This window comes from Lonchura striata, chromosome 6 (assembly GCF_050655825.1).
Source record: "Lonchura striata isolate lonStrDom1 chromosome 6, ASM5065582v1, whole genome shotgun sequence".
Lineage (NCBI taxonomy): Eukaryota > Metazoa > Chordata > Aves > Passeriformes > Estrildidae > Lonchura > Lonchura striata.
This window is the reverse complement of record NC_140708.1, coordinates 21444263-21468280: the sequence shown is the minus strand read 5'-3', so window position 1 is coordinate 21468280 and position 24018 is coordinate 21444263. Positions and strand designations below refer to the sequence as shown.

At 44.7% G+C, this 24018-nt stretch overlaps 2 protein-coding genes across 19 annotated transcripts in view; one reads left to right on the top strand and one right to left on the bottom strand.

Annotated features, from left to right (window-relative positions):
* LOC110480314 (uncharacterized) overlaps positions 1–3716 on the bottom strand; it is a 29119-nt gene extending 25403 nt beyond the window's left edge. For 4 of the 9 annotated variants that reach the window (XM_085582434.1, XM_085582435.1, XM_021548165.3 and 1 more), the window contains exon 1: positions 3497–3716. In XM_085582434.1, coding sequence (XP_085438560.1) covers positions 3497–3545 — 49 coding nt within the window. In that variant the 5' untranslated portion in view covers positions 3546–3716. Of the gene's footprint in view, positions 1–3271 lie in introns of all 9 variants that reach the window. The other 5 variants (XM_085582436.1, XM_085582438.1, XM_085582432.1 and 2 more) reach the window with 3 other exon arrangements.
* The window catches only part of LOC110480038 (zona pellucida sperm-binding protein 4-like), a 61903-nt gene that overhangs the window by 37536 nt on the left and 349 nt on the right, over positions 1–24018 (top strand). The window contains exons 8-9 of one of the 10 annotated variants that reach the window (XR_014956126.1): positions 1360–1453; positions 16218–16327. Coding sequence is in view for 5 of the 10 variants with exons in the window: in XM_085582446.1 (XP_085438572.1) it covers positions 1360–1453; positions 22362–22441 (174 nt within the window). In the remaining 5 variants the exon portion in view is untranslated. Of the gene's footprint in view, positions 1–1359; positions 3489–4429; positions 20125–22361; positions 22460–24018 lie in introns of those variants that run through there. The other 9 variants (XR_014956123.1, XR_014956122.1, XR_014956121.1 and 6 more) reach the window with 9 other exon arrangements.

Genomic DNA, 24018 nt, shown 5'->3' with positions numbered 1-24018 from the left:
GGCTTGAAAATCACTGTCAGAAGAAAGGTCAGGTTTATTGTTTTATTTTGTTTGATTTGCTTGTTGTGTTGGGTTTTTTTACTGGGATTGTGACTGAAAAATTCACATTTGCAGGGGATTATGCTGCCATATTGTAGCAGTATTTGCACAATAGATCCGATTCTCTAAACTTCGATTTATCCAGCTGGAGCAGTGAAATGCATGTGGATTTCATGACCATATGCGATTTGATTTGCTCAAAATGTTGAATGTAAAAGAATAGTTATGACAAAGCTGAGATTTCAGATAGTCCTTGAACAAAAAGCACAAAGTACTTAGATCCTTTGTCTCCAAGGTGGTGTCTAATCTCAATGTTAGTTAAGTGTGTGAAATTCCTTAGGATCATAGTTTGGTAATACAATGTGACCAGAAATGTTATAGGTACCCACAGCTGCAGCTGGTAAAGATAAATCCATATAAAGTAGATACCGAGAGAAAGATAACAGGGTTCAAGGACTGTGACTGAAACTCTTTGAGGAGACGTTCATTGCTTCAGTATCTATGTTTTAAAAAAGATGAGCTAGTTATAGGTCTTTTCAAGCATTTGACTGAGGAATGAGAGGGAGATTGATTAATTGTTTACTGATTGATATAGTTGGGTGAACTAAAGAGGAAATGGATTTCCAAGTAGAGAGGCCACTTGACACTTTTACAGCTTACTCTTATTCATTCCAAGTGACCTGTGAAGTTTTTGAAACCAAGCGACAACACTGATAGATTAGTGACCTCTGGCAGAAAGTCCCGGGGCACAGCAGGTCCCCTCAGACCACCTGGTTTATCAGTTACTTGTGCAGGCTGGCAGTCACCAGTTTTTAGACCAACACCTGACTGTGCATTGCACCAGCTAAAGCGCTGTTCCCACTCGTTTCTGCATTCACGCTGCAACTTATTTCTTTGTATCTATGACCCGGTGGGAAAACCTGGCCAGGGATAATTTTGGTGCACAAGGATTAGAGCCCAAGTCCTCCCTACTCTGCAAAGTAACCAGTCCTGAAGGCTGGGGGAGGGAAGAGGTTCAGCCCTTACAATCACCTATGGGGCTTCTTCGTGAAATTTTTGTCAGGGAGATGTCAGCTGCCACTAAAGACCTGCAAATCCTTCTCCTTGGAAATTCCCATGTGTTCCTCGAAGAGAAAGGTTCAAAACCTTAAATAAAGAAAACAGTGTTTTCATGAGCAGCCCTCTATAACAGCAAAAGATTATTTAGCACACAACTCAGTGATATATCTGAGCAGAAAATTAAAACAATAGAAACAAATATATCACACGTTGGCAAAAACTGTCTAATTTAGATCTTTTCCTTGTACATCTGATCTGCAGGCTGCCTTATATCACAGAGGATTATTCAGCCAGAAATTAACTAGGAGCCAGGAGGCCCTTTGCAAGGATGGAACGTGCCCCCCAGGGATGACAGGTATGTAGTAATTCAGGTTTTATTGCCTATAATAAGCTTGGATAAACAACTGTTCAATAGCCCCAAAGACCAAGGCCATTTAGACACCAGTGCTTCAACTGAAGCCAAAGGAACTCGAGAATGGTATTAGAAAGGTCTAATAAAGGCTGTTTACCCATTCTTCATGAGCAGTCATTGCTGTCCCTTGGTGAAACCCCAGAGAGCTGCTTTTGCTCAAACAAGGTAGCACTGGACAGGTGTAACCATACTCTGGCATGTCTGCAATATTTTATAGTTGCAGTGAGAGAAAGAACCCAGAATGCTATTTCTGAATAGAGATGGCATCCAAATCAGGACACACATAATATTTGGTGTCTTTTTCCTAGATGAAGTGATTAGAGTGATGTTGCTGTTTCTTATTTGGATAAATTCTAGCTGAACCTCTTTTTGATCCCTCAGTGCTCTGTAGGATAACTATGTTCTCCCACCAAAGCTTTCACCTGCCCCGTTAACAATACTGCTGTGTCTGGGTGGTGAGGGACACTTCCATGTAGAAAAGCAAGTTCCCTTTCACCTCCTAACCCTGCCATCACGTTTGCACTGTGTATCTTGGAGGAAACAACTTCATGGTCAAATTACATCCAGGGCAAAAAGGAGCAGTTTCCACCATACTATAAAACACTCCTCAAACACCCTCCACATCTTGAGGGGATGCTGGCATGCTCGCACAGCAGCATTGCTCTAAAGCCCTTTGTGTCATGGGGTAGCAGTTCCCAGACTGAACCCAGGCAGAGCAACATGCTTCAGCAGCCTTGCTGGCAGCAGCACTTAACAGTTACCTGCTGGGGCACCTCACAGAGGCTCCAGCTCACTCGGAGCTCTAAGTAGCTGCCCCAGACCAGGGCAGCTGAAAAGCACAATCCAAGCGGAGAGTACCTGAGTGGATGCCCAAGAATGTGTCAGCTCTGATGACTCCATGGGAACAATCGCTGCAGCACTCCAAGGAAGCAGGAGTTTGGCATAAGGATGGAAAGTCAGGACCCCAGGAGGTATCACCACCCCCAACACATGGGTTTGCAAAATTTTTGCCGTCCTGCTGTTGCACTGCACACTACATTTACGCTCTGACAAACTCTCTGTAGCCACCTCCATGCCAAGCAAACCAGCCCAGTGCAGCCATGCCAATGAGACTGAACTTGCCGATCTCGTTTACAGCTGCCCCAAACCAAGATGAGGTGTAAACAGGGATGCTAAGAGAATTCCGAGAATGGGGCTCGTAATCTCAACACCTGCAACTCTGGCTAAGGTATAAAACATAGTGGCCCCACTATGCCTGGAAAAGGCATATTGAGACCACATAATTTGTTTGCACATTAGGCTTAAAAAGTTATAGGTGATCAACTGCAGGACTATAGCTGCCTTTCCTGCCAGGGGTCACCTCACCTGCACAGGAGGAAGCAAGTAGAACACTTCGAACGCGCGACAATCCCTGTCGGGTGGGAATACACTAGCCTAGAAAGCGAGTCCGTGGCCCGCCCGTGACGGGCGGAGGGCAGCCCCGACCCGCCTCGCGGCGTGCCGGAGCCGCGCGGTGCGGCAGCAGCCGCTCCGCTGGGTGCCGGTGCCTCGGCAGCGCGCACCGCTCGGAGCCACAGCGCTCCCGCCTCCCTGCTCCTCTCCGCACAGCTTTGCCCCCAGCTTTGCTTACCAAGGCGAAATAAGCCCATTTTAAGAGGAAATGAAGCCGGTTCCTTAAGCGCGATCTTTGTCCCCGCCGGCCCCGGGGCAGGGGCTGAGGGGCCGGAGGCTGAAGCGGGAGGGGGCAGAGCGCAGCCTTACCTGCGAGGGGACAGAGGCAGCCGGAGAGCAGCGAGCGCAGCATGGGGCCGGGCCGGCAGCGGCGCCGTGCCCGTCCGGCGGGGCCCGGGAGCGGGGCGGGCCGGGATGGGCTTGTCCCGAGTATCGTCCGCGCGGCCACCGAGGGGAAGGAAGGGGGTGGCGGGGGTGCGGGTCTGGGGAGGTGTTGGTAGCCGCCGGCTGGCCCTGGGGGAGCGGCCGACTCACCTCTCCTCCAGGGCGCTCCCAGGGTGAAGCTCCGGTGCCAGCTGAACATCCCGGCGGCAGCAGCCGCCCTCAGGGGCGGGCGGGGCGCGGGGGCGGGGGTGCCATCGCTGCCGACCCGCCCGAGCTGCTGCGCGTCCCGCGGCGGGCGGGGAGCGGGCCCGGGCTAGGGCACGGCGGGGGCAGCGCGGAGCGCAGCGCCGCCGGCGCGCAGGCTGCGAGCGCCGCGCGGGCGCCCGGCCAGCAGTGACTTATAAAGGGAGCAGCCCAGAGGAATGTATCTCCTGTGGCTGATAAGCCGAGATGACTGGAGGGGTTTGAACTACCTTTGCAACCCTTGGAGAAGAGAGGGAGAGAGAAGGGGGAAAAAGGACAGCAGAGAAGAAAAATATTTCAGTACTTGCATAATATCAATAAACAACTCCCCTCTCTAGTGGCAGGGAAGGCTGGAATGTTTAGGGTGGGGAGAGACAGTAAAAGAGTACAGTGGGTTTGTTGGTTTTTTTTGGGGTTTTTTTTTGGCTTTTTTTGTTTTTTTTTGTTTTTTCTTTTCTTTTCAGGTTTTTTCTTGTCTTCTATTCAAATTGCATGTTATGTGTTCATAATGGAAAACTGCCTTGGTTATCACTGGTGCTGCAGGCTATGGGTGAGAGGGATGAAAAGAAAGTGTCAGGACTCTCCTGGGTGCAAGCTCCCATGGGCAGATTTGCACTGTCACCATACTGGAGTGAACTCCAAACATACAAGCCAAGTATGAAGTGTTCTGGGATGTCCTGGACATGGTTGAGCCCACTGGAGTGTTGTTTTGGGAAACATGTGGGAAATTACTCCTAGGTTAGGTTTAAGGAATAAAAGTTCCCTACAACAAGCAGCCCCATATAGGGTCTCTGCTTGCTAGGAGAGACCAGTCCCTGCCTGCATTTCTCCCCCATCCAGACTTCTGCTGACATGAGCACTTTCTGGAGAAAATGTGCTGCTCCACCGGTTAAACCAGCCTAATTCCATGGACTTCAGCTGTCCAGAGGATCAGTGGCCCCAAGGAGATCACAGAGTGGTGCTACAAATGCCATGAAAAAGTGAGTGAGAGGGGAGCTGTCAGGGGAGATCAGTTCAGTTGCCCCATTGCTTTGCAGGTGCCAGCCTTCCTGTGCCCCTGCAGCACACACTTCAGGTCAAGTATCAAGTAAGGTGAATTCACTTTTTGCTGTAGCAGTCACTGGAGTTTGCTGACTGGAGCCAGCCACAATTCAAAGGTAGGGTATCTAATTTGCCCCTTTCCCCACCACATTGCTCTTGTATTTAATTATAATTGCTCCCAAATTTGTGTCATCCACCAAAAGGCATCTTTTCTTCTCAGGAAGGGAGGATTTTACTGCTCTCCCCTTGCTTTCCACTGCAGTGAGATAGAGTTTTTGGGGGCTGCATCTGATTCTCTTCAAACACCCCAGGCACCCACAGTGCACCCAGCACCTATTCCTCCTTCTCTGGGAAGCCAAAGAGTGTGGTTTGTTGTGTGGACAGAGCCAAGTTTTCCATGCTCTCTGGGCAGGTGAGAAGGAAATCTGTAGGTTCCCTTGGGAAAGGAGGTCCCTGTTTCTAGCACTGAGGCAGTGCTGTGGTTAGTGCTGTGTGCGTGGTGTCTGACATGCTGCTATGCTCTGCCCATACAACCAGCTCAGGCTCCCCTCTCAGCTCCCAGCTGCAATGGGCAGACTTAAATTATCAGAGCAGCAGAAGAGTAGTTACAGATGCTTTAGCATGAATGCAATAACACAGCCAAAGGAATTCTGGGGACAAATAATTAGCCTCTCACCTTCAGCTCTGCTGCCCATAGACCGTTGCACTCTCCTTTCTTTCTGCCATTCAGCTCCATTGTTTTGTACACTGCCTGAGCACACTCCTATACTACCTGGAGACTCTGTTTTAATCTTTTAATAACTAGTTTGGAGACGGAAAAAAGCTACAATGCTGATGTTTGTCAATAGCTGCAGCCCAAAGTGTTCTGAAAAGTATCTCATTTGTAAGCAAAGTGTATGATGCTGTCAGAAATTGAAGCTCCTAAGGAGTCTCAAGCTGGCTCTTTATAAGCTTGGTTTACTCCCTTGTGTTCCACAAATGCTTGAGGCCAACAGAAATGACTGTGTTTCCAAATATGATAAATAAAACAACCCGCTGACAAAACCCAGTTAGCTTTTGAACAAGAATAAAATATCTCCTGGAATGTGTACAAGACAAGTACTCTAGCTGTGGGCTAGAGCAAACATGGAATGAAAATGGCCAGCAATGAGCACAAGACTTCAGTGCTCTAGGTACTCTCACAAGAGGGTGTGTTTGTGTGTATGAAACTGATAATTAAATTGGAAATGCCCTGAATTGACACAATATATGACAATGCTCAGAGTCTAGAGGGCTTCACAAAGCTGTTGTTAGTTGTTGCACATGTTTATTTTTGTCTACACTTGGAAAGTTTTAGTAGCATAACTGTGTTCTGTGTATTTTTTCAACTCAGGTTTATTTGCTCTATTAGCATCAACATGTTTTACTTTAATGGCTTAGCACTGAATCAGAAAAAAATGTTAGCATACTTAGGACTTTTATGCCAGTGTAAATGCATCTACCCAAAGGGAGATTTTACCATTTTGTACTTGTATTATGAACAGTGGTGGAACCTTCGAAGGGTGGACACCACCAAGCTTGGTGTCCAAGCTTGAAAAAAGTGCAGAAAAGGGAGACTAATTATTAATGTGTTTTTGTCTAAACCTTGTGAACACCCTTGACATGGGAAAGATCATGTTCCCTGTGTATATTGAACCCAGTTGTCACTGCAGTACAACAAGGAAGGAAAGATGCCTCTATCGTGCAGCTTCATCTCTTGTCTGGCAGTGAGAGTATTATCAGATCTCACCATTTAATTGGGAGTTTTGAGGAAGATTGACTCCTTTTCCTTAAAGTCTAACTTGTTAGTGAGGGGAGCGTGGGGTGCTGGGGCTGAGCTGTACATTGCTGTCTTGGAGCAGAGCACAAGGAAGGGAAGGAACCAGCCAGGCACGGAAATAGACTTGGGACAGTCTGGCTTGGGGACTGGGGGCACTGTGGCTTTTGGCCCACACTACATCTGCCCTTTCCCTGCAGCTGCCAGTCCTTGTGCTGGGTCTCCTTCCCATTCAACTATGTTCTGAGAGTGTGGGATATGTTCTCGAAATATTTACTGGGCAGGAAATTGCCTCTTGAGCTGCAGAGGATGTAACAGGAAGAGAAAAAAACTCTCAGTCAGCATCAGCTTAGATTTTGATGGATGCATCAGTTTCCTCAGTCATGAGAAAACTCTCTACCCAAAGAAGTCCACAAGTGTGGAAAGGTGTTGTGTCTCTAGATCCCCTCGGTGTACAGCTGCATCCTGTGTTTCTTGTCATCTCTGTAAACTTGGAGCTTCTGGAAAGCATCTTCAAAGCAGAGGGTACTTCTCTACTGTGGAGAAGCCAGGCACGAGCTCACAGGGAGCTGCTTGCACCAAGGAGGGTGGGTGAGGGGATTGGGCAAGGTCTGTTTGTACTACAATTCCTAAGTTAGGTACCTGGAAAGCAAGAGAGATACGTTTAGTGGTGACTCCTAAAACTATTGTGTTGTTTGAGCCATTGTGTTGTTCCCTCATGCCCCAATTACTACTGTGCAATCCCAGATCTTTCATAAAAATGACTGCTACAGTGATGCTACTGAGATGCTCTGCAGTTGCAAAGGAGGATGTCTGTCAAATATGAGCCTTGTTTCAAAAAACTCCACAGAAGCCAAAATATGCAGTAGCAGGACAAATCCCTGAGCAGGTGCAGCTCTGCACAGGTGAGCTGTCCCGGCTGGGAGAGATGTTCCTTTGCTGTTTGGCTTTAGGCAAGTCCCACATGCAAATAACTTCATGTCCTTCTGCCACAGCTTGTCTGGGAGAACAGGTTTTTGTAAGTAGTTTCAGGGCACATCTTCTTTAAGTTGTGCAGCCCCCAAAGCACAGGATTTCTCATGCATGTAAAAGGTCTCTCCGCCTGGCATGAAGTATTCATGGTGACGAAAACCACATTCCAGTATCATTGTCACTGTGGTTTTCACACTGAAGCACACAATGAAATAACTATCAACCTTTCATCATACATACATATTAGACCTTGTTTTCCATCCCCTTCCCTGACCCCTTAGTTAAAGGCTGGATCTGGACAGATTGCATTATTACCTCCTGATTTGTTTTGTACACCTGCACAAAAGGACTCTGCAATGCTGACTCAAATATGTTTTCTTTCACTCTGGTACAAGCAAGGTTTTGGGATGCAGTATGCAGAGGGACATTGGATATCTGTGTGACAGTGTATGAAAAGGGGTGGATTTAATGTCGTGTTATGGGGGTACTCCCCATCAGCCGAGAAAGGACAGGGAGGATATGTTCTGTGCAGCATCCATCAGGGTTGGCTTGGACCTGTGCCAATGGCTGAGAAAAAATTTTTTTTTTTCTCTTTTAGGTTTTAGCTACCTTTGCCTGATCCACCATGTCAGCAGTGCAGTATTAATATATTTAAGTGAGGACTTGCAGCACCTTCTGCATGAGGGTCTCAGTGCCAGCCTGGGGGTGCTGTGGGGCTGTTGCCTTGCCGAGCCCAGTGCCAGGCAGGGTGTGGGCAGGCATGGCTCAGGGGAGCCCATGCTGCCTCAACCAACAGCCCCTCACAGGAGGGACAGGTCAAGAGGGAAGAAAAAGAGGTGTGGGTTCAAAGAGGAATTGCATGGTAATTGCATTCCTGTAAACGGAAGTTTCCAGAAGACTCCAGCTTCCTGTGAAACAGTTCTCTTGCTAACTTGGCAGTGGCCTGCATGTGAACAGCTTGTCCAGGTGAAGGTTTAGGGTCACAAAAGAGGAAGTTGTTTCACTGCAGTGCACTTATGGTGCAAAAAATAGCTCCTTGGGGTAGTGAGCAGCTCTTGACTCTGTTAGAGGTAATATGTTAACTTTTGCAAATCTTGTGTCTTGCTCCAGACACTTGGCATAGTCTAAATACATTTCAGTTTTTGCTCTTCCTTCACTTAATTAATGCTTATTAACACTTAATACTTAAAATGTGTAAACCCCGTCTATACAAGCAAAACCCCTCTGCATCTTCTCTGCCTCTCTTAAAGATGCTGCTGCCCCAGACAATTCCCCAAATACAGGGGAAAAAGTTGCCATCTAGCTCAGCACCAGTTCTGCTTGTTGGTGTGTCCTCCAGCCTTTAAGAGCAGAGAAAGCTCAAATGCCTGTTGTGTTTGGATCCTGGAACAGGTATGTGGTCCCCACTCCACCCTGCTGTGAAAGGATCCTGGTGAGCCACATGGGAAGCAGCTGCCCAGAACTCTGCCCTGGGAAATCAGGGTGAGGGCTTGCCAGGCACATTACTTTCTCTGGTGCACAATGGAAGCACCTTAGTGATCACTGAGTTGGGCTGACTTCAAGAGATGTTAAACCAAGTGTTTAAACTCAGTCACTGCTTTCTAGGCTTCCAGAGCCAAGACAGTTCCCCTCACTTTCCTGTTGACTACCTGCCCTCAGGGTCCACACTTTTTTCAGCCAAGGGACAAGCTAGCATACCTCATCAACACCTTCTGAAGGCAGGCTGAGCTGCACTGTACTGTGCTGTGCTGGCTGCTTTCTGCGTTATGGCACAGCCCAAACCCTCTGTTTTCCTTCTGCAATGCTTCAGGCTGGATAGTGGCAATGCAGCACCTCAATGGGGGTCCCCATCAGCAGTTCCTCACCCCACAACACCCACACCCCTTCCCACCAGTGGTTTTAGGTCAGGTGTCTAAGACCATATGCACCAGGTCTCAGCCAAGAGAGGACAGTGCCTAGTTTGGGATAGGATGGGCAGCAGAGCAGTGGTGAGCACCCTGGGGCCATACACTAGTGAGGCAGTCAAGTGTGAGTGGAGGAAGACAGAGGAGTGATGCTGGAGAGCTGGTAAGTAGCAGGAGAAGTAGTAGAGGTGCTTGAGGACCAGTGGCAACAAGGAAGAAAGGAACAAAGCAAGCAGCTGAGCTGGGTCTGAAGAGGAGGTGCCTTACTCTTCTGCTGGGACCTTGGTGTCCTGGGGGTGCCAGGGGGTTGCTTCGGTGGCCCTGACAAAGGACAAGTCATGATCAGGGTCACTGTGGAAGGACAGGATACTTTCATGTTCTTCTTTGTCATGAGGAGACTTGTAAAACTAGATGGTAATCCAAGGGACTGTGACAAAAAAGATAGATGATATGAGGGATCAAGGAGTTTTCCATCATGATATTGTGTGAAAAGGTGATGAGGAGGAACTCAAAAGAGTTCTGCTGTTGACTTGGGCCTCCCTTTTCCCTCTCTGAGGTGTTAGCAGGCCTGCAAAGCTCCAGCCAGGCCTGGGCTTGACCTGGTTTTCTATCCCTATTATGAATCTGCCCAATGTAGAAAAATGGGTACCCTCCACCCTCTCTTGATCTATTGCTGGGAAGAAGCCAGGCTGGGCAGGGTCTGCCAGGCATGTGCCAGCACTGTATCCTGGCCCAGAGATGGGGTATGAGAGTAGCCAGAGCATCGCTCAACCTCTTAGCTGCTTTGCTTTTAATGCCTGGAGAATCCCAGTGTTTGTGAAAGTGCTGCTTAAACCTCGCAATTAACGGGGCTGAGGGTTTGGCAATCGCTGCTTCTATTTACCTTGTTGCAAACGCTGCATCACTGTAAATGTTGCAGTTGCTTTAGTTTGGAAATGTTCACTCTCATTTTAGGACAATCCTTTTCAGTGGAGTAGAACAGAAGAGTTAGATGTGACTTGCTAGCATATCACCAGAGTTCAAGTACAAAGAGCACTTAATGCGATCCTGGACAATTTGCATTTCTTTTCCCCTGAATGGTGCACTTACCAGTAGAACTAAATCTTTTTCCTGTATAATGTGTCCTGAATGTTTGAATATGATAGTAATACTGCATTATAAATGTCATTTGGATTAAATAATGGCTTCTTTGCTTGAACAGGATAACTATCCACCCGAAACACAGGGAGGAAACTTTAGTTAATAATAAAACCCCCACAAATTTCAATAGAGCTATATTTCACCTTAATTGCACTCATAATTGCACTTTCACAGTTTGATTACAGAATTTACTGTTTCTTGCTTGGAGGGGGTACACATTGTTGTACACCTTCAAAAAGAAATGGGAACAGAGGATTGTTGACATGCAGTACGTGAGCCTGGATTTCCCCCATTCAGTGAAATGATGGAACTCACTTGTTCCAGGATTCAACACAAGTGCTAAGATTTGCCACATGGGATCACACTAAAAAAAGATAACTGTAAGCTTGTCCTTGAGCAGTGGTTCTCAGTTCCTGTAGATCTGGCTGCTCCAGTACTGGCGAGGAGTAACTGAGGAAAGCAGGCTGACTGTTAGCAAATTTAAATATACCGCATGAGACCTGACCTCCACTGATAAAGTATACAGGGGCTTCCCAGGCTGAAAAATGTTAAAAACAACTGTCCTTGATGAGCAGATAGGTTCAGTAGTCAAGGTCCTGTCTGGATGACCTCAGGACTTTACAAATAGCATGTGTTTCTGAAAACCTGTTATTTAAAAAGTCTCTTGCTGAAGCCAAATCAATGCTCTTCCATTTGTGTACAACTCTGATATCCAGTTCTGGGGTGTGTATTTCCTCTGGATATCCCAGAGGATATCTGTGGCTCCACTGTTTGTGAACTGAGGTTGGTAACGTGACTGTGGATCTTACATCACAGTCTGTGTATGACTGTGCATAGCACCAGGTGACTGCTGCTGTGGGTCCCCACATCTGGCACCTCTTCATGTGACAGGATGGGCACAGGCGCTCAGATATGGCACCTGCACTGAGGTGCTCTCCCTCCTCAGCATATTGGTTCAGTGTTCTTTACTTTTCATCTCCCTAGCTGAGAAAAGGGGGGAAAAAACCCTTTTTCAAAGCTGCCTGAACATTAAAGTTGCGAGTCTGTATTGAACTGTTTCTATGAGCAGTAGCAGTAAGTGACCGTGGCTTTCCAGTGTAACTAAAGCAAGTTTGTCATGAAGTGACATTTCTTCCCTTCCAAACCAGCCCCACAGCAGGGCTCTTCTATGTCTAGATGGGAAATGACAGTATTATATTCATATTCCCTCAGTTCAGACCTGATCTAAGCCCACTGTAAAAAATTAAATACTACCAAGAACTTTCAGAGGTTGGGACCTTTGTGATTTTTATCTTAGCAGTGCTATTTGTGCTTTTATCTATAAAATTCTACTTCTGTTTGTATGCTTGTTTAGTGTGGGATGACTGGAGACAGTCTGTTGTTTTACTGCAGACTTTCCTGCACTTACTAATTTAAGACTGCTGCTCAGACTGAAATTTCCAGGTTGGCTCATGATGAATCCGTAGTCTATATACAGCACTTCGGAGATATTTCCGTATCCTGAAATAACAGGAGGTTTGTGACAGATCATTTAATGACTTTGCGGTGTTCCGCAACTCATGGGATGGAGGACAGATGTCACCAAACTGTTGTACACCAGAACAGCCACTGCACAGCTATTCTTTTTGAAAGTCAATACAATTGAACTGACACACAAGTTTCCATGCCAAGTAAAAATAATGGACATATGTATTTTTTGTGATTTTGTATAGAGAGCTTACACTAGTACCTTCCCCAGAGTTCTTGGTAGTGCTCTTAAAAAAAACAAAAAGAAACAAAAACAAAACCCAAAAAACCCAAAACGAACAAAACAAAACCCACCAAAAAACTCTGACCTCCAGATGACCCAACTTTGAAACTTGGTGAATTAAAGTCTAGTAGTGCAATTTGCTTGCTCCCAAGATAATTTCAATGTAAAACAACAGGCAAAGACACAACCAAGTATTATTCCAAGTTTGCAAACTGAATCAATCAAGTTCCAGTCTGTCAAAATTAGCAGGGACCAGCCTTACCCTTGACCTGATAATCTGCATTATGCAGGTTGAGGAGGCAGCAGGAAACCAGGGAAGGGCTCGTAAGAGCTGCAAAAGGCTGCAGAGGAGATTTCAGGTGAGCTTGGCTGCTGGGGAGACATCAAGCTAGACTCTGACTTTTCAGCAAAGGCTCTACATCTGTTTCAGGGATATTTAAAGTAATATTTTCAAAGGACACCATTACAAAGAGCCCTCTTGGAAGAGCTGGCTTCTCATTTTACTGCTCAAACATGCAGGCTAAGCTGTTCTGAAGTCCTAGTTCTGTTTGTGGCTGCTGAACTGTTTTAAAAGCCAAACCCTTTTTTCATATAAACACCAAACTGCCTGGTGTCCAGTCAGGTTTGCAAGATAAGATAAGAGTGCTTCAGTGAGGAATAAGTGGAAGAGATTTTATGGAAACTGAGTTATTGTAAATGGATAGTATCTAGAAGAGGGGGAGTTTGTGTGGTGCTGTCGAGAGCAGAGGTGGATAGGGAGTGAATACGTATTTTTTAGAGCTGTGGCAGAAGACAATGAGTGGGAGGTGAGAGTTCCCCCACCCCGCTTACTGCAGTGGCCAGGAACCCCATGGCACAGGTCTGAGCAAGGGGATCTGGAAGCTGGTGGATGGTAGCAGCACAGGCTCAGTGTTTCAGAGGCAAGCTCAGAGAGTGATGAGAGGAATGGAGGGAATGTGATAAGGCTGGGGGAGGATTCAGTAAGGGAATGAGCAGGCAAAAGGAGGGGGTGTGAGAAGTCAGGAGTGCCCCTTTCCACTGTCTCCCTGTTTCCCCATGCTGAAGGCAGGTTTGGGACCTTCAGCTGAAACAACAGGGAACTGCTGTACTGAGGGATGTCCCTGTTACTCTTATGGATGAAGAAGATGCACTGACTAGTGTCCTTTCACCCATCCCTGATGGCAGGAATTGGGGACAGTCACTCATTCTGGCCACCAGGAACCTGAGAAATAACAAGATGACAAAAGACAGTGGAAATCCCTAAGCTGCTGTGGATATTCCTGTGAAGACAGAACAGATCTGCAGGATCATACTGTAGAGTTTTTTTTTTTTTTTTATGGAGAACTCTTGCTTTTTGAGCTGGGAAGCTGCTGAGCTGTGCTTGGTAGCCAGGGTGTTCCTGAGTGCTGAGGGCAGAGGAGCCACAGCAGTGCACCCTCATTCCACATCAGATTTGGTGTAACATTCCTGGCTCCAGCACTAACCCAAGTGTCTGCGCATTCTTATCAGCAAGACTTGCAGGTAGCATTACATGTTTGTCCACTTGGAATAGAAATATTCCTTAACTCTGAACACCTCTGGCCTTTCTCTTCATATACTAGTCTCTGTGGTTGGACAATAGATTGATATATTTATATTTAACATTTCTGGCTATATAAATTCCTGCCTGCAATAACTCACAACCATCAGAATTCAGAAGCAGTGAGAGGAAAATGCATGAGGGCACATATACACATGAGACTGTAACTCACTTGCTATCCTAACACATGAGAGCTATTGACCTGACAATTTTGATATATGAACATAACCTGAGCCCTATACCTGAACAACTGAACATTATCAGAGATTTAATACATATTTGGATTGTGTAGCTCATTAATACTTTGAGAAAACTCTAGGAGAAAGAGGTAATCTTTAAAGCCATAGGTGGAGAAACAGGGATATAAGACAAAGGTAGACAAGGTAGACTGTTCTAATTAGTAGCTGACTGTGTTTTTCATAGGATATTCTTTGTCATAGATATAAACTTTTATGGTTAATTGATCAGTCTTAACTGCTGATTTCTTGCAAGCCATCATACTTGTAGCTGAAAGCTCTAGAAGGATGGTGTTGGCCTCTCAGAGTAGATTAGACTTCTCTGCTGGCACAGAAAATATTATGTGGAAAGAATTGTGGTTAGCAAAATATTTTGCAATGTCAGTAGTACCCAGAGGGAGGAGGAGGTGGAGCTCTCCATGACTAATATGAGGTTTGGTACCAGCAGGTTTAAGTATCTCAGATAAAATTTGTGATTTCATCCTGGTATGTTGGTGAAGACCTGGGCACCCTTCTTTCTTCTCACAAAAAGAAAGAAGTAGTCTTCCTTCCTCTGTTATCAAGATGCTGACCTCCTGCAAGGGAGAGCAGTGCATCCCACAAGCCACCCAGCAGACCAGCCTCCTGACTCTTACAGTGGTGCTTCCCAGACATCTCTTCCTGTGTTGAGTTAGGCACATCTTGGGCAACCTCTACCTTTTCAAAACCACCCTTTTCCTCAGAACACTTTCCTCCCACCACTTACAAACTAGCCATGCTCTCTGCTGCAAACCACACTAACAGGGGTTTAAGTCAATGTCAGGTGGGTCCTGAAATGTCACATCTATCTGAGAAGCAGGCAGCTGAATTCTCTTTGTGCTGCAGCAAAGGGTCATGCAGATGGGTCTTAGTGGCACATTTTGATTCAGTCAGACAATGTGCTGTCAGTTTTGAGTTGGAGGAGAAAATGGCAAGGAGCCTAAATTTATTAGTATTATTAATCTGCCACACTTGGCAGATGCTAACTCCTCCGCAAAGTATCTGTTGCTAGAGGGTATGAAGACATACCTGTTGAGTTGGATGGGTGAGGTGCAGAGATGGTGCCAAGAAGCAGGACTTACACCAAGACAGTGCAGAAACCAACATAATGTTCTTGGGTGAAAAATCAAGTCTTTTTATTTAAAAGCAAGTAGCAATGTCCATAACTTACAAGCCCCTCTTCACCTGGGCACTGAAGTCAGCTGGTATTGAAGAGAAAATGGTTGACCTGTTCTAGGCAGGAAAATGCAACTGTGATGCTGAATGTCTGGCAGCTTTGGGAAAGAAGTATCCCAGCATATGGAAGTGACAGTATTTTTTTACCGCTGTTTCACCAGTAGATCTTAATGTGTTTTGAAGCAGTTTTGAAGAAGTCTCCAAGGTTATTTTCATTTTCTGTGGGGAATAACAAAGTTCAGGTACCTGAGGCACAGGGAAGGGTGGGTAGTCAGGCATTGTAGTAAACCTGCATAAACTTTACCTTCTTTAGGAACATGATAATTAAAGCAAACATACAGAGAGCCATGCTTGGCATGGGATCTCAATAAACTACAACCAAAGCACCTGCAATTTATTGCCTTGATTATGAGACAGTCATTTGAGTGTAAGACTGAGTCTTGTACAAGAATGGGTATTTTTTTTCCTGTTTACCTCTTTCTACCATGTGAAAACTAGGGTTTCCAATTAAAAAAAAAGCAAAGTACAAGCACAGCTGGAAATGGCAATAATTCCCTGGCCTCTCAGGTTAGTCTTCATCTTTTTGGAACCTCTGTCCTAGTCAATCATGTAGGTGTAATTAGTGTTCATATTCACATCCTCATGAGTTTCAGGGGAAATGAAATGTCACTTCAGCTTTTTTTCCCCACAGATCTTTGGTTTTCTCACAACTGCCCTAACAAACACTGAAATTAGATCATTAAACCTAAATTGATGTGTTCAGTATTTCTGCAAGACAATTTCAACACAGCATTAAAAATATGTCACCTTCACTGTAGCATTGTACAGGAACTGACATGACTTCTTCTTTTGTTTGCCCATGGAAGGCAACTGTCATTTTCTTTGTTAAAGTATTTTTTTCATTGGATGGAAATAATTACGAGTGGAACAAAACAAAATGTTTTGATTAAATACAGGGCTGGTCTTCTTTTTTCCAGTAAATGTTTCATGTTTTCAATTCTTTCCCCCCTCTCCCAGGGATAATATAATGGATAGTTAGAGATCACCTTCCATCTCAGAAGATCCTAGATTCCACAGGGATCCCTTAATTTGCCACTGGAATTTTGGTACCCATGAAGGAAACACCAGTAAGTAATTTATTCTCTTGGGGTACCAGAGTGAAGGTGAGTTATCTGCTGCAGAGCAGGGGAGTTTTCAGGAGACAAGACTCCAGTTCATCATTCATGCCAAAACCAAGGGTTAACACTGAAGTGTCAGATCTGGCTAGCCCATGGCAGAGGAATGAAAACCAGCAGCTGTCTGAATTCCAGGAATGGTGCTGGGAATAGCTTCGATGAAACAAAGTCCCACCAACTTTGATCTTGGATCTCCTGCACAGGATTAAAGGAATAACTGAGTTTGGGCCTGAGGCACAGACATTTGGGAAAGCAGCAGGGGGAATTTGCTAAGTTTTCATGGGAGTTTACTAAGCATGTGAGGGTAAAGCAAAGATAATTCTCTTTTGTCATCGCAATCCATTTCTTTAAACTGTGAGTGCACTTCAAAACCCCAGTGAGATCACAGCAAGAGCGTCAGCAGACTCGCAGTGCTCTCTGCATGGTGCTGTGTTGTTTGGGTTGAAGAGTGATGGTTTGTCCTGGATCAACTTTGTAAATAAGAGTAGAGCAAGGCAAGATTTGTTAGTGCAAATCCAAGTATTTTCATCATTCCTCACTTTTTCCGAAGTTTGATGAGATCGGTTCATATACCTGCCATTTCCCTGGGTTATGAGCAGCTGCCAGAAACCCCTCTGGCTGCTGCCAGTCTGGCTTAGTCTTAGTCTTTGCAGGAGTGGCTCCAAGACAAGAGAGTGCAGTCCATCCAGATACAGCATTCGATCTCCTATAGTCAGAGCAAGGAATCATATTTCCCTCACCCCTGCCCTCTGGGAAAAAAGGCAAATGCTTCATGAAGGTACCATTATAAGTCTGCTAGAGTTGTCTTTGCAGCCTCTTTCTCCTCCCCAAAATGGAATGTGCCTAAGCTCCTTCTGGTCTGTTTATTCCTTTTTTCTAGCAGCCCTTGGGGAAGGGCTTTTCTAAAATCTTTTCATAAACATTATTTATGGACTCAGAATGCCAGAAACATGTCTCTACAAATAGTCTGCACAACATGTCCTGAACCCTCCTACTGGTACCTACTTATGTCAGTCTCCAGTGCTCATATTTCATTGTCTTTTTGCTGTAAGCCAGATTTACTGATGTGGGGTTGTTTCCACATGAGCACTGCTACAGTGACTGATAAGCTGCACTCGTACGACTTGCCCAGCAGTGTCCCAGTTGTTTGTGGCTCCTGGTTATTCCTGCTTAGGTCCTAGGGCCAATGTTTAGTGTTTCTGGAAGAAACAGAGGTCAGGTGCTAGCCCTGCAATGTCTGTGTTACATTGACACCACCCTAGGATGCACCAGAGAGGGTGAACTCCCTTGATCTATAGTGCACCACCTCTTACCCAGCACCAGCGATGTCTGTATTATTTAGATGTACGTGGGTGTTCTCCCACATACCCAGCACTAGGGTTAAAGAACAGGTTTGTACCAGAGAACCAGCTGTATGTACACTTTCCCTCAAAATCACTTAAAACCTTTCATCTGGAGGAAAATAACTGGCTTTGTTAGTATTTCTGCCCATTCGGGATCAAAACTACAGCATAAAATCTTCTGAAAGAAGCTTAGTGGGTTTTGCCTCCTCTCTTACCTAAAAGGAAGAGGAGAAGGCTGCTCTTTCACACTTTTATAGTGTTTCCCATTCTGGAATTCTTTATAAGTGACGTAGATCTTGGTCTCAATATAACAGTATTAAAGGAAATACCTCACTTCCAGTCAAGAGTTTAAGACAAAATGGAAAACAGTGTGTTCAACTGCAACCATAGGGCAGGAACTGATCTGAGCAAGAATTTTGTCTGGGTGCAAACATGAACTACTCTGTTATTCAGTGAATACTTCGTGACTCTTAATGACTGTAGTTGCATAAAAACGGCAGTTTTGCATTTAAACCCAAGTGCAGTATTTCACCAGCATAGGTCTTGTAGTTTATCCTGTGTTGTTTCTGTATTTGGTTGGTGCTGTAATAATTTCTGTGACTTGGGGGTAAAAAACTAGGCCACCACTTACCATGGCTTGTCTTCTGCTCATCCCTTATGCTGAATCATTCATTCTTGGGCTGTACATCCTGAGTGGATCACAGCAGAAGCTTTCATCACCAGCAGACTCTAGAGGTGCAAAAGATTTATAGTGAAATCCTGAGAATTTTGACAGAAATTTGGTGAGGAAAGAATATACTCTGATGGGGCAAAATCCTCGGTGGGTTCACTGAGGCTGGGATTCCACTCACTTACCCTTAACAGGTCATCTCAGTCCCTCTCCAAGGCTTCACTGACAAGTACTCATGAAACACTGTACTTCTTGGTTTGTCTTCAAGGTAGGTTCTGTTTTCTAGACCAGTGTTTTCTGAATGCTGGTAGAAAGGAGGTGACTTGCTGATTTCAGACAAGATGCCAAAGCATGCAGAGGAGTCTCTACTGTAAACAATGTCTTGGAATTCATTTTTAAAGGAAAAAGGGATATGGGGAGGAAAAACAAAATACTTAGAGATGCTGACTTGCTATCTACAGTCATCCTCCCTTGCTGGTGATTAATCATCTCCCCCTTTGAGCCCAACGGACCAGATACACACATTCCTCATTTTCTCTGTTGATGGAAAAATTTGATTTTTGGCATGCCTTTTGTGAGATCCAAAATACCTTTGTGCTGTGGTGAGTATGAGGGAAGGGAGTTTCACTTCTCAGTAGATATGCTAAAAGCATTTATTAAGGGCTGGGCTCTCCTCCCCACCAAGGTTGCAGGGAACCATTTGTGGCTGCCTGATCCCACATCTCTGACACATGCTAGACTTACCAGGCTGGAGACTCTGTGTCTGTGTATGCTGTTGCTGAAGATCAACATTCTCTTGCATAGTGGAAGCTGCTTATGAGTCAGCAAAAAACTAAGCATGGAGGAATCAGAAGGAATGGTATTTTAAGTGAGATAATAACTTTACTGTCTGTGTGCTGTGAACTAAGTGAATTTTGATTCTATATTGCAAAACGCAAATCACATTAGGACAATTGCAGGCAACCCTTGTACCAAGTAGACTCCCCTGGAGACAATCTAAGCTTATTAATGGTGTTGACTCTCCCTGAGGAAAAAAAAAAAATTGTTAATGGCACTGACAGATCCCTCACCACTATGGCTGTGGTTCTAGAAACCTTTGAGAAGGCAATGTGAATGTGAATCTGGCCCTCCTGTTTGCTAGGGTTGAACCATGGGTTTGCTACTTGTACAGCATTTCCTGATATTTGTAATGATGATGAAATAAGTAAAAAACATTAGCTGGTGATAAATACTGTAGCTAGCCCAGTTCTGAAGGAGTTACCAAAGGCAAGACTGTCTCATGCAAACCAGCTGTCATTGGATCCAGCTGAATCCCTGCAATAAAAACCCACAAAGGAGCTGATTTATTACCCATGAGCAGCTTTGTTAACATTGTGGTGCTCTGATCGTTCTCATATCATCACTACTACGTTTGCCTGTGCATATATATCTCCCCACTCTGTGTTCTCAACCTGTAGTGAGACTTCAACATACATGTTTGGTATACACTGAGCTCACAGATGTTTGTGCTCTTCCTTTGCCTGCCAGCAAAAATTTCACAAGGAGTGTTTTTTTTCAGTGTGACTTAGAGGGCCTTGTCTCATGTGACATTCAAAAATGTAATCATTCCTGGTTAGAGCTGACTCTGTGGGGAGAAGCAGGGAGTTGGCATGTTCAAACCGAGGTGAGGACTCCCTGAGTTCACACCTCTGTGGGTTGCTGTGCAGCACATGCAAGGCTGCAGCCTGTGATCAGCTTTTCCAGATCCCTTAGTTGGTGTGACCCACAGCCAGTGGGTCACACGCTGCAGTTGGTGGGATGTTAGGTTCTCCAGGCTTCACTGGCAAATTGGCAAGAGTGATGGGCAAATAGCAAACTAAAGCACAGAAGAATTTCTGGCTTCTTCCCTCTCTGCCTGAGCTGTAACATTTTAATTTCTTGCAGCCACAAGCAAAGAGGTGGTTTATGTACCAGGCAGGAGCTTTGTGCAAGGTTAGGTGCCTTCCAGGGTTTGGTTCCACCTTACCTTCCTGGGGTGCCTTGAAATGGAGTTGTAAGCTCTGATTCTAGTGTGCATACATGTCAAGGGAGAGCAGAATGTAATTTCAAAGCAGAAGGTATTAGGTCTCATTGTGCATGAATTTGGTGCCTGTGTGGATGCACAGCCATAAACCATTGCAAAGAGTCAAACAATTACGGGCAGAGAAACTAGAAGGAGATTTTGTGACAGTTACTCAGATGTAAGGCAGGGAACACATTGCTGACAGAAATTATGCTTGAAAGATTTGGACTAGGTGATGAGCTGGATAACACTATCATTTCCCAGATGTTGTATTGTCAGTTACAAGCAGAGATGCTGAAACATCCAGACCTGGTCATGGTGAGAAAACACAAGCAATCTTTCATGTAATGTATTTATAAAAGTTGTGTATTCAAACACCAGTTTAAGAGCTAGCTGAAACTGTCAGACTTATATGGTAATTATTTTGTCACTTGGAGGATTTTTAAAGGAAGGATCCTGTCCCTAAAGAGAACAGATTACCTGCTGAAGTGTAACATCCCACTATCAGTCTTTTTCCCTGACAACCCTAATCTTGCTCTGTCTGTTCTGGGCTGCATGCTGCAGCAGGAGCTAGAAACGTGAGAGCTGTATGCTAGAAATCTTTGGGATGTTGATGAAAAGAATGGTGGGTGGTATTATTTAGATGTCCTTGTAAACAAACAAATAAAAGCTGGATGGATACAGAGGTTTCTGCCTCTCTCTGCATACTCCACCCTTTGCCTGGCAGTTACGAGGATATCAGGTTTCTCAAAAGGTCAGGTTGGAAATCAGTGTCAGGAGTTTCTTCACATGTGATTCGGCTCCTGGTGACAGGGACATAGCAAATTTGGAGGAAGGCTGCCCCACCACAGTGTGATATTCATGTCATTTGGTGGATGCTTAAGTCCAGCTGTCAGCAAATGCCCATCCTGCAGCTCTGCCTGCCGGCTCAGAGAACTGTATTGCCTACTAACACAGAGGGGCTGGCACACAAACACACTCCGCTGATCAATACATCGCGTGTATTTCAGGTGTGCAAGCTGCAAAATCAAGCTTGCAGACAACAGCACTTTCTTGGAGACTGTGCAGCCATCTAGTGTTACTGCATATACAGCATGCTAGTTACTTGCCAATACCCCAGACACTTCCCTACTTTTTTCCTACATATCTCCCAGCTTGATGTGTAATTTTTAGTTACAGGAGTTTTAGTTAAACTTGCCAATCCACTGGACTTGATCCCTGAACTTTCTGACCACCTGAAGATTGTGCTCGTGGATGGAGAACAGAATCCTGCTGTAGTATTTCTTTTACTCATAAAAATGTTTGTTTATACGAAGAAGAGCAATCAGTCTCCTTGGCTTCTACTACTGTGTTTTAGCAGTCTTTAATTCCTCAAGAAACAAATAACAACGAGGGGAAAAAAAAACATTAAAATTTGAACATCAGTGAGCAAATGCCAGGGATCTACTGCTATCTGCTGGAGTGTTTTTGAGAACTTTCTCATTTTATCAGAAGTAGGAAAGCTTTGTATACACATCATGAGGGAATAAAACAAGGACAAAATAGCCTGAATTTGTGTGTCTCACTTTTCTCATCTAAAGAAAACCATCTTGTTTCAAAGTCCCAGCTTCCTCTTTGGTCATCCAGCAGACAAGGAAATTAGTACAAGGAACTACTTTTATAGTTTGTAGTAAATTAATTAAGTAATCTGCAGGCAAGGAGCATGATGAAATGACACACATTCTTGTACTGCATACCAGAATGACAAGTAAAATTCAAAGGTGACAACCCAGGGTTACTGTGATTTAGCAGCAGCCACTTGACCAACCTGAGAACAGAAACGTCTTTGTTTACAATCTGCATTTTTCTAACTCTTATCTGCTCTCTTGCATTGTAACTTCCCCCAGCCCTCTCTGTGCCACTAAGTTCATCTTTCTCTGCACTTTGCATTAGACTATAGAAGCGTCCAGGTGTGTTATGAGGGACTTCCATCTTCTGAAACAAAAGCTGATGGACTTTCTGCACTGGAGTAATAAGCACTGATTAATGAGGTAAATAAATTGCTTCTGGAAGTTCTGGAAGCTACATGTTACAACTTCTTTGCTTGGGCAAAGCAGTAAATGAAGATTTATGCCATGGAGACACATAAATTTTTGGATCATTCTACACTTGTGGAAGGTGCTCTCAGTTCTACCCATTTAATATATTTTGCTGGAGAAATAGCCCTATTTCAGATTCCTAAGAATCTACCCCATGAACAATTTACTCAAAGACTGCCTTATTCCACTTGTTACCTTAGGCTTTTAATATCAAATACTGATGTCTCAGTCTTGAGAGAAGTTGCAGAGGAGCAGTGACAAGCAGCACATACTCATTCCACAGTAGTAGAGTCTGGTGGATCTGAAGGAGGATGTTTGTTGACATCACCTTACTCACTGTGCTAAGCCAGGCTAATTGCCCTTGTCTGCAAGACTGGACATGAATCTTTTGCATACTCCCCTTCTATGTGTCTGTCTATCTGTGGTATGTTTAAAACAGACAATGGTATGTGTCCAACAGGTTTCAACCACAACTGATTGATCTGGTAGCATTTCTCTGAAATGTTTTTTTAAAAGGCGTATTTTACAAAGCTTTCACTGCATCGTGTTTTGCGGGTGTTGGATATAACACTGTCACCAAAGAACTGGCTATTTACCTTTCAATCATTTTTTTTCCTGATGACTTTTAATAATAAACAGGGAAAATAATATTCTAGACCTAAATTACAGCTAGTTGAACAGAGAAACACACTGCACACAGAGGCAAATAAGAGCTCACAGAGCCCCTCTCCTGCTGCAGGGCACAGTGGGGGGTTCCGTGGGACATGGATGTGGATGCAGGCACGGAAGCTGGGACGGGAGGGAGGATGAGAGTCCCTGCACAGCAGCACAGCCTCTCTCCGCAAGAATGAATGGCAATCGTGATGCTGAGCCACCCACAGGGAGCCACAATGCCACTAGCCACAGGCAAATCCCTTCCCATCCCCAATTGCTTGCAGACAAGGTGTTGGGCAGAGCAGGAAATGGCTGAAACAAAGCCATTTCATTTAAGTGATAATCTGAGGTAAGGTGGTATACGTGTGTCTCACCATTCTAAAAATGGTTTGAATGATGTTACAAAATAACATGTATGGAGACAGGAGAGAGAACATTTGTATTCTATTAGGTATTTTGCTGAGAGATTTATTCTCTTTGGATAAGAACAATTTCTTGGAAGGAAAGATTTCATGGTGTTTTTTTTGTTTAAGTAGTAAAGGTACTGTCATTCATTTATCAGTTAAATCTTTGCAATTTTCCAAAGTGCTCCTTAAGTTCTAGTAGCATCTTCATCCCTGCTTCTTGCTTGCAACGATGTTGAGAACCACGGCAGCCACCATCATATTTCAGCTTGGATGCCTTTCAGTGGTCATAGTTGATTTTTCTACTTCGATGTTATAGTTTTGAAAGCACTTTAGGTTTTACAGACTGAAAGGTACCATAGAAAATAAGGGGTGGGGTTTTTTTGTTTATTCACTATGATGTCTTGAGAATATTTGCAAGTGAAACAGAGGCTTGAAAAAGGTGGATTTGAT